The 10,813-nt window shown below is 43.7% G+C and overlaps 1 protein-coding gene across 1 annotated transcript; it reads left to right on the forward strand.

Annotated features, from left to right (window-relative positions):
* The first annotated feature begins 863 nt into the window (after positions 1-863).
* LOC136581698 (protein kinase C delta type-like) lies at positions 864-2,137 on the forward strand. Its single transcript, XM_066582321.1, has 5 exons — positions 864-872; positions 937-1,028; positions 1,280-1,481; positions 1,582-1,725; positions 1,853-2,137. Exons 1-5 carry the CDS (start codon positions 864-866, stop codon positions 2,135-2,137), a joined length of 732 nt encoding a protein of 243 aa, XP_066438418.1.
* Positions 2,138-10,813: the final 8,676 nt, after the last annotated feature.

A 10,813-nucleotide genomic window follows, 5' to 3' on the forward strand; every position in this document is an offset into this window, starting at 1 on the left:
GGTACACCCATTTATTTGTCACATCCAGACGTCCTGAAGTCAGGGATCACCGGGTGGAGGTACTCTCAAGTCTGTCTAATACCTGCACTGCAAATCATTGTCATTTGTGCCTTCTATGCAAGATATTGTTCTAATAAAGTTTTACCTGGCCCTGACCATTCCCTAGGACCTATGGTACGTTACTTCTGTCTGCGGCTCCATTTATTTACCACCACGGGTCATACCGGTGGGTAACGGAACGGTGGCATCACCTATGACATCTGCTATGCCTGTTCTCCAGTTTATTGGGTATCCCTATCCTGGGGTTGTCGAAAAGAGACCCAGCAATGACCTGGCTGAGGCTCTGTGTGTCCCTCTGGGAGGGATTGTGGTAAATGCCGCCATGACAAGCCAGCATCTTGCCCTCCCAGCTCCTCAACGTATGCCCTATGACCAGGGTTACCCTATGGGACGCTGCAGTATTACAATTAATTTCCTAAAAATTACTAAATCATATTAGATACATCATCACTTCTGTTATTATGTTCCCTGTTAGGAGGACCCAGCAGTGTTCGGCCAACTGGCTCCAGTAGCACCGTCACTACGACCATCAGAGATAGACTGCGGTTCCATCATGTGCTCGGCCAGGGAGCCTACGGGAGCATCGTGCTGGCAGAGGACACCGCCACCTGCCAGCAGTTTGCAGTGAAGATCATCTGCAAGAGCGGCCTGCTTGCTGAAGTCGATTGGCAAGATGTGTTGGTGGAGAACGGCGTGTTGCAGCTGACAACCGGCAGTCCCTTCCTCGTCCAAGGACACTTTGCATACCAGACCAAGGTATAGTTATCACATGTCACCAAACTCCACCGCTATGTGTGCCGTAGATGTGGACTGTAATATTATACCCTTATAATGTCATATTAACCGACCCCCTTATCTGTCTTTTCTGTATTACAGATGCACGTTCTGCTTGGGCTTGAGTATCTCAGCTGCGGGGACTTTGACAACTTCTTGCAGTTAAACGGGCCACTTGACATCACAAGTGCAAGGTGAATATTGGAAGTGGTTTGATACGGGTGGATGATCCCCAGTATGGGGAGGAGGGATGGTTACGATGATCCTTCTTCCACATACAGATAGGATTCATTAGCAGCACATCCGCTGTTTACACGGGGAGATGTGCTGCTGATGAGCCAACATTTTTATCCCCGCATAAAAGATCTGATTGGCCAACAAACCAGCATTTATATGTTGTTGCTCCTCGGGATGTTACATTGACTCCTTATCTTCTTTCTGACAGATTCTACACTGCGGAGCTGGTGTGCGGCATCCAACACCTCCACGCCAAGGGGATCATCCACCAAGATCTGAAGCCCGAAAACATCATAGTGGCTGAGACGGGCCATCTGAAGATCACCGATTTCGGTCTCTCCTTGGACAACATGCATGGAGACCGAACAGCCACCCACTATGCTGGAAGTGAAGGATATGTCGCTCCTGAGGTGCGAGGAAAAGAATCGGTCCCACGTTTGTTGGGTTGTGGATCGCGGGAGTTTTCAATGATGTAAAACGTATTTATGAACTGTTTTCTCTCTATGGCAGATTATGGCCGAGGAGGAATACAATGCTGGAGTGGATTGGTATTCGTTCGTTGTCGTCGTGAATAAAATGATAACTGGAGAGCGTAAGTACCACCCGACACTCTTCGACCGGTCCACGCTCAGCGCAGCGATCATCATCATACAGGTAAGTGCGACACTTCTACTTTTTGTGTAACTAATTTCGTAAAAATACCTTTTAATGATTTTATTGTCTTTTTAGTCAGTTTCTTGTGATTATAGTCAGTAAACCATAAATACATTTCTCATTTCAGCTCCTCCAGAGAGATCCGGCCAGGCGCTTAGGAGTCCATGGTAACATCCAACGGCACTGCTTCTTCCAGCCTATAGATTGGGACTCTGTGGAAACCCTGAAGATGGCCCCACCGCACATCCCTGTACCAACTAAGCCAGAATCCCATCAGCAATTCGACTTGGACACCGTGGAAGCTGAAGAGGCCAAGCAATTCCAGCTGTCACCAGAATACCAGGCCAAGTTCAGAGGGTTTTCATTCTCCAACATGAAGACCCTCTTAGACACCGGCTCTACGACCACCTGAGCGAGCGGCCCTCCTGAGCCCCTGCAACATCATCATGAGGAAGGACGGCGAGGGACCCCTGAGGAGAAAGCCAGCAGTACCACCCAGCTGGCGGTAAGTACAGGTGCCACAACATCTGCGCCCCATATACCCATAGACATGTGCTGTATCTGAAAACCTTTTTTTTTCTTACCAGTAAATGGATTTCCCTAAACCAATGACAGCAGCAGCTGATGGTGCTGCCACGGGTTCCAGGAAACACATTGGTGCGCGATGGCCGGCTATTAAGGGGTGGAAGGAGGCCGGACTTTTTGTTTTACTTCGTGACATCTAAGCACATGTCTATGATTATTTCACATTTACTGGTAATTGCATTTCCTCACGCCCATAACAGTATTGTAATGAGCGATGGGGAAATGAGGTGAGTGATGGCCGGCTATTAAGGGGTGGAGGAGGCCGGATTTTTTATTTAACCCATGGGCACATCTGCTGGACATGTATAGTGGATGTGCAAAGGGGTTTGTACGAAGCGGGCTGGGAAGCCAAGCCCACTCCATACACTGAGGGTGTTGGCTGACTTTGACGGCTCACGCTTGGCCACAACAGCTGCGATCGGAGATAACTCCAGTTGTGGCTGTCCAACATTTAAATGCTGCTGTCAATTCTGACAGCTTATAAAGACCCTCAGGACCGTCATGTATTTCTGCCTGCTGCATGTCCTAATAGATTGTCTGCAGAAATACAATATACTGCAATATACTGTACTATTACAGTATATGGTATAATTGATCAAACAATTGTAAGTGCAATTACAAGTTGCCTTATGGTAAAATTACAAAACTTACCTTAAATTACAAATAATAAATATCAAGAGTGAAAAACAAAACCTTTTCCCATTTTTATAATAAAATAGAACAAAAAACAAACCATATTCGGTATTACTGTGGCTATAAAATTCCAATTTATTAAAATAAGGCATTATTTAGCGAACACAGTGAACACTGTCAGAAACAAATACACAGAGCCAAAACTTACATTTTTGGTCACTGCATTCCCAAAAAAATGAAAAAAAAAACATCTAAATGTGAACTGCAATAAAAAAAAACCACAGGTCATCCTGCAGAAGACAAGCCCTCACACGCTGCATCAACAGAAAAATAAAAGAAATTAAAAAAGCATATAAATTTGATACCATTGTAATCTTGCTGACCCACAGAATAAAGTTATCGTGTCATTGTTGCATCAGTGTGTAAAACGTGAAAACAAAACCCTCAATTGCATTTTTCCTAATGGTAATGAGGAATAATGGTATATTAAATAGTACCATTAAAAAAATTGCAAGCCATTTGCTGAAACCAAACCCTCAGACATCTATGTCATCGCAAAAATGTCTTGCGCCTTAGACCCCAAGCATCAAATAGACCAGAATTTTCCAAATATACAAAAATATTGCAGTACGCTTCTCATAAAAGCTAGCACCCCCTGAAGCCCTCCTCTTGTCCCTCATCAACTGCTGTCACATCTCCAACAGTGAGAACCAAAAGGGATTTGCCCAGCAGGCCTAAAGAGAGGTTAGTGTAGTGTAGGTCCCATCTACAAGAGGTCGCCTTGACGTGGCAGATGGGCTCACATGTTTTGATCAAAATGTATGCTAAGAACCTCACATCTTCATATGTCAGTAAATATAATAATAATGTAATTTAAATTCAGATATTATATGCTCACGTACAACCATAGGTAAAATCCAACCGGTTCACCTTAGGGATAGTAAACAGGTTATTTAAAGCATATTAAAACCTACATGGTCCCTATATTCTTGAAAGAAATAAAAAGACAGTGCTTTAATATGCAGGGCCCTTGAATTGAAATGATATGTGAATATATGCACTTGCCTTATAAAGCTGCACTAAGCGTGCAACAACTGGTAGCGTTCGTGGATCAGCTGCGGCCTATTATATGCGGTTGCCTGCATGTTGAGCTTGTAACAATATATCCAGGGAAACCACAGTTCAAGAATCAGATGGAAGGAAGAACGCTCCTTCATGCAAAATGCTACACAAGTTTTTTTTTTTGCCGCCGCTTAGCTCTGCCTCCGTACCGCCCCTCCTATTGCAAAAAGCGCAGAGGGGCAGGGAAGGGGTGAGAGCTCAGTTCCTGCTCCTGGCTCTTCCATCCCTCCCCACCCCTTCAGACAAGGACACCGTATATCGGCTCGGCGTGAAAATGCAGCCAATATACGGTCGTCTGAATCCACCCTTAAGATGTGAGGCAGGGTGACGGGTTAATTCTGCTGTCTAATCAAAAAGTAGGCACTTAGCACGACTACCCAATGAATGTTTTATTGCTACGTCGATTTGTAAGTGAGCGGCAGTTTTATCCGGAACAACTGTGTCACTATTAACAATCAGTATGACAACTGCGCCGATTTGTGGTCAAGTCGGTGTAGCAGGCAGCACCCCTTTAGCATAGTGCAAATCTTGCTGTGCTTGTAGTGCAGCTGTGCAAAGTAAACAGCCCATGCATGATTAATTGTCTTAGTTCCCAGTGGAAATACACATGAAGTTCGTTTCTTCTTTCTTGTTTTACGAGAAACAAAAAATCAAACTTCTCAACGCAGATTCCATGTACAATCCATGTCAGGATTTCTGCTTTCAGGTTAGCCCCACTGAATGGGGTTAATGTGAATGCAGATCGTGCAGCTTTCAATGCAAATCAAAGCAGAAATCCCTGTTTACCTGCACAGACTTCTGTTGCTATTTTCTATTGAAATTTGATGCAGATTTGCCCAGTAAATATAGAGTAAACTAAAGCAAAGACCCAGCATGTCCATGTATTATGGCAAAAGCACATGGGCGCATGCGCTAATACACTTATCGCTAAGGAGCATGTTAGCGCATGGACCATTTTTTTTGACTATTCAAACTTCACACTATTGCGCATGAGTTTGAAAACAAAAAAGCGGACGGATGGGTCCTATCATATCTTTTCTCGCATGTTGTATTAGCAGAAAGTGAAAACGAAAGTATTAAGTATTTTCAAATCAATGGTTTCATTCAGTCCCATTATGCAGCCGTGATTTTCACGGCCGCATAACAGGCCAAAAACACAGCCGTGTGTTTAACCCTTTCCGCAGACTGCCCACTGCTCTAATTCTGTAATCTGTGACATTTAGCTGAGCTGTGGTTTACATTTCGTCACTTTTTGCTCATTTTCTGAACACTAGACACTATACAACATTTATGGGATTTTATTTTCTGTCCTAAGAGTCTGAGCGCTCCGAAAACAATTATGAATAAAACATTTCCCCAGTAAAACCTAGGGACCGATGTTCTCAGACTGCAATGACTAAGACACTGGGCGTGCAGGCAGTAAGCTGCATATTCAGCTGATGCGCTCACTACGGTTAGTGGGGTCCGGATTTATGTAAAACTCGGATTTATGTAATAAAGTAACAATAACAAGTCCAATAACAATTTACATAGCAAAGCAGATGCTTTGGAATACTATAATATGTATTGAGTGTATTATTGAGTCACTTCAAGGAGTTATGCCACCGTCAAAAATGTTGCTACATGGTCCCATGGAAGTAAGGTATTGTAAGTTACCCCTTAAAATTCACAGGGTCCCCCTGTTCCAAAGCTGTGTCCTCTAGAAATCACTGAACGCACACAGCATGACTTTTCAGAAGCCTCTGTGTTCCTGATTTCTTAGGCTGCTTTTACGTGGCCGAGAAAATGGCGCAAGATTTGTGCATTGCGAGACGCTCAAATCTCGCACAAATATAAACCCTATTCTTTTGAATGGGATCATTTATATGAGCAACTTTTTTCCTGCATCGCAGTGCGTGAAAAGAACACGGCATGTCCTATCTTTGGGCGTTCCCTGGGAACGCCTCGCTCATTGTTTTCACTGGAGCTGGCAAAAACATTGCACGGCGTGCGAGATGAACATGACAGCAACACGAGGTTCCCCATTGAAAACAATGGGAAACACTTGCTGCGCTGGAGAATTACTACTTCCCTGAAGTGATGTGAGGCGTTTTTGACACAGAAACATCTCGCACCAGTAAGGTAAATCGCACGTTCCTGATTGCACATTCTCAATCGCACGTTCACGAGCATTATATCAGGCCGAGTTCACAGCCCGATATCGCGCTCGCAAGTAAGAAATGAGTCTTAGGCCTCTTTCACGTGGGTAACAGTGATATTGCTGCTACAAAATCAGGGCGATATCACAGCTGTGTTCCCACGATTAAGCCCTACCCCTGCAATAAGTCCTAGCTGAATTCCCTGGAAAAAAAAGGAATACTTACCTAAAAGACGCGGTCCGGATCCTCCTGCTGCTTTCCAGAGCTCCGCCGTGTGTCCTGCAGTCCTTGATCGCCCACAGAAGATCACTTCCTGGTTGCGGGATTTAAAAGTCCTGCCTCAAGGAAGCGGTGGCTCTGATTGGTTCATCCAGCGTTACTCAGCCAATCAATGCAGCGCTCCATGAACCAATGCGGGGGCTGTGATTAGTTCCTCCAGCTCTGCATTGATTGGTTCAGATTATGTATATTTAAAAAAAAAAAAGTTTGTGTATATTTAAAAAAATGAAAAGAGTAGTGGTCTAACTCTTAGGCCTTGGTCATCCGAGCGATTTTTTTTCCAATGAAAGCGTTGACATGTCCGATTTTTACAAGCGATAAATAATTGCACCTGCAAAAGATAGGAAAGCGTTTAAAAAAGTGGAGCCTTCCTATCTGTTGCATTGCACAAAAATGCGGTTTTCGTGCGATGCGATGCAACTTTGACAGTAGGAAATGCTACTGTCAAATCCCTTAAATAAGCCCTAGCTGCAGGGAAAAAAATACATAACCTAAAAGCACGGTCCGGCTCCGGCGCTTGTTCTCCCTGGTCCCTGGCACTGTTCTTCTTCATTACATCATACTGCAATCGGGCAGGCATTCTATCAACCACTGGCTGCCATGACACCCAGATGACTCCCTACGATCTCATCGCGCGGGAGGCCGTAAGGGACCCCCAAACATTGGTTGAGGGATTTAAATGCCGCTGTCAGAATTGAAGGCAGCATTTAAAGGGTTAACAGCTTCATGCAGCTTATGGGAAGCTGCTGCAGCTGGGTGTCGGCTGCAAGAAACAGCTGCAATCCGCATTGTATGGAGGGAGATCACCCTGCGATCTCCCTTCATACACACCCCGAACATCTAAGACATAGCTTTACGTCCTGTGTCATTAAAGGGTTAAAGGGGTTATCTCACTGAAGATATTGATGGCATATTGCCCACCTTTGCAGATGGGCATTGTAAGTATAATACATAGAGAAAGCCACAGTGTTATCTTCCTGCTCTGTAATACACACACACACACACACACACACACAATATAATTAACATTATTATTAGGACCTTTAATTGACCTTTGTGGTTATGGACAAATCATATGTGATTCATTTGTAATTATAATATAATATGTTACTGTGGGGACGTCTGTATGTCCTTCTTACAGCAATCATCTCACTGTCCGGAACTGGGCAGGTGAAGATGACCTTCAACATCATCTTCATTATCATCATCATCATCATCATCAAAAGACTTCTAAATTCTGACAAGTGCTCAACATCTGAACATCCCATCTACTGCATTAATACTGAGGAGCTAAAGTCAGAAAAAAGAAGTCTTTGTCATCATCTTCAACCCCATCATCAGCACCACTTCTCATGTGTGAAAGTAATCAATTACTAGTAATGGCATAAAGGCACATCATTCCTTCAGCCAATTTGTCTCTTTTCACAAAGCAGTGGGTCAGCAGGAATGAAATACAATTTCTAATAATGAATTCTTTTAATACATGTCCTTGTATTTCATCATTCCTCCTCATCACAGTTCACAAAGCAACAAGTCAACACCTCATAATGAACTGTTCTTTTGAACTAGGTAAATGTAATGTACTCCAGATGTGCTGGCATTGTTCCTGGACTTTGAGCTAAATGTACCTCTTCAAGGCTTCATCTTCTCACTTTCATTATTTTATGTTACATCACCGACAAGAACTTCTCTATGAAATGCTTATTAATGTGCCCACACCATACTATGATTCGCTGTGAAATGCCTATTATAATTTGATTAGATGCTGAGGGGGTGAGGCGAGCTCGTGGTCAGCTCCCGACAAGTTTACTATATAAGATGTATTTAATAAATGTACTTTAGAAGAAAAGCTTGAGACATCATACTGTTGCATGTGTATTCTTCTCCCGTCCACCACTGAATTGGACATACTTGACTGATGAGGCTTCGATCCCCCTTGAGTATCACCTAAAACAGCTGGTTACTTTAACACCCTTTAAAAAAAAAAAAAAAGATATAATATATATATATATATATATATATATATATATATATATATATAATCATGTGGAAAGGAGAAAATGAACATCAACATCATCATTGTCTTCATCAACTTCTAGTGACTCCTAGATCCTGACAAGTCCACAACACCTGGATATCTCATCTACTAATATGATGACATGGATGAGCCAAGGCTAGAACAGCAAAGTCTTTATTATCATCCGTTATCCACCCCACAAACACCCCACTCTCCCGTAGAAAACCTAAAATAAAAAGTATTTTCAGCATCCACTATCATCTCCCTATCCAAAGCATATCTTTAGGATAGGTGAGAAAAGTCTGATTGGTGGGGATTAGTGATGAGCGAGCATACTCACTAAGGGCAATTTCTCGAGCGAGCATTGCCCTTAGCGAGTACCTGCCCGCTCGAGAGACAAGGTTCGGGTGTCGGCGGCGGGCAGGGAGCTGCGGGGGAGAGCAAGGAGGAACGGAGGGGAGATCTCTCTCTCCCTCTCCCCCCCCCCCCCCCCGCTCCCCCCCTGCTGACTGCCGCAACTTACCGCTTCCCCGCACCGGCACACGAACCTTGTCTCTCAAGCGGGCAGGTACTCGCTAAGGGCAGTGCTCGCTCGAGTAATTGCCATAGCGAGTATGCTCGCTCATCTCTAGTGGGGATCTCACCTCTGAGACTCAAACCAATTTTGATAATGAGGGTTCCATTGTACCCCCTGTCGTGTGAGGAGGAGGAGTTTAGATTATGGCGTAATTGGTATCCAACTTTCCAAGACTCTGCACATCAACCAGACAAGTAATCATCACTGTCTGCCACAATTCCACACCAATCTGCCTTGCCTTGTGCTCATTGTCGCTAAGATTGCAAGCTTGAAGTTGTTAGAATACAGGCTGATTTGTACCCAGCTTTCCCAGACTTCTGCACGCATGCAAAGTGAAAGCTCAAATCACAACCTGTTTATTCCAGCGCACTCCAAAGCTCTACAATGCCCACGCAAATACATGCTGCCACCACCAACATTCACAGGTGTTGGACCCGAATGCTAATACCCACAATTATGTCTTTAGAACTATTGTTTTGTGTTAACATGGACGAGGTTCACTAATTAATTGAAAGTTTAATTCTAAAAAGTAGCAGGGCTTATTTACAGATAAATACAAAAAAATTATGTTACAAGGTAATAGGCAAGAGACATACATAAGATATTCGAAGACAATAAAATAAAAGGACCAAAATGAAGAGTGTCACCATTCTTTGTGTGGAGTCTCAGGGAATTACAAGGCAGTCTACACATATAGTGCTCTCCAAGGGGCTGACACTGACCACATGTCCATGTGCGATTTTTAAACCCTCGGCGACATAACTCCCATTTAGCTCATTCCAGCCCTCGTGGGGGTATGGTTTACATTGAAGCGCATGGATTCTGAAATCCATATTTCTTTCATAACTTCATGTGGGTGGCACCTACACTGAAAATGCGACAAAGTTTCTTGAGCCCACACAGGAATGGGGTCGGTCCCATACTTTCCCAGATCTGCAGTTCTGGGGTTTCTGAGCATCCTGCAAGGATAGGAACCGCAGCATCTTATTTGTGGTGATGTGACATTTCACAAAATATTCTTGTTGGTGGGCTGCGACGTACAGATCAGTCATAATTTCCAAATTACATTTTGCTTTTTGTCTGAGTCTCTTTGTTAGAATTTTGGCTCCAAAAAGTTATCTCAGACCCCCTGTGGAGTTGTGACAGTCTTTTGAAGCCAGCTGCCCAGCTGCTTCAAAGCTCCCTACAACACTCATCTTTCCCAGATGCTGAAAAGCATTTAATCCTTCCACTTACAAACTACACAGCAGTGTTGAAAAACCACATGAAACTAAGGTAGCCACGCCATACTGAAGGGGCTGAGGCAAACACAAAATATCTGACATCCCCAAGTCTCTACATTACAATATCTATCTATCTATCTATCTGTCTGTCTGTCTGTCTGTCTATCTATCTCATATATGTATCTATCTATCTATCTATCTCATATCTATCTATCTATCTATGATGGGTGACGGTGGTTGATCTCTACAGATCATTTCCAACGCCCATTCCTGTCGCCTAGTAAGGAAGAATTCAAGGTGGAAGAATGGCAGCTTAAGTTTTCTAGTGTCCTGCATGGCAGATGATTGATACTGGACAGCTGATTGCATTGTCTCAGCTATTCTCAGGTGTCAGCCCCCTGGCAGATCAAAAGGAATGTAATCAGGGAACAGCAGGTGGTCTGTTCCCTGAATACAGGTCCAGGCTCACATGCTACTAATTCATACTAATAGGCATTAGTACCAAGTAGTAGTG

The sequence above is a fragment of the Eleutherodactylus coqui genome, chromosome 11 (assembly GCF_035609145.1).
Source record: "Eleutherodactylus coqui strain aEleCoq1 chromosome 11, aEleCoq1.hap1, whole genome shotgun sequence".
NCBI lineage: Eukaryota > Metazoa > Chordata > Amphibia > Anura > Eleutherodactylidae > Eleutherodactylus > Eleutherodactylus coqui.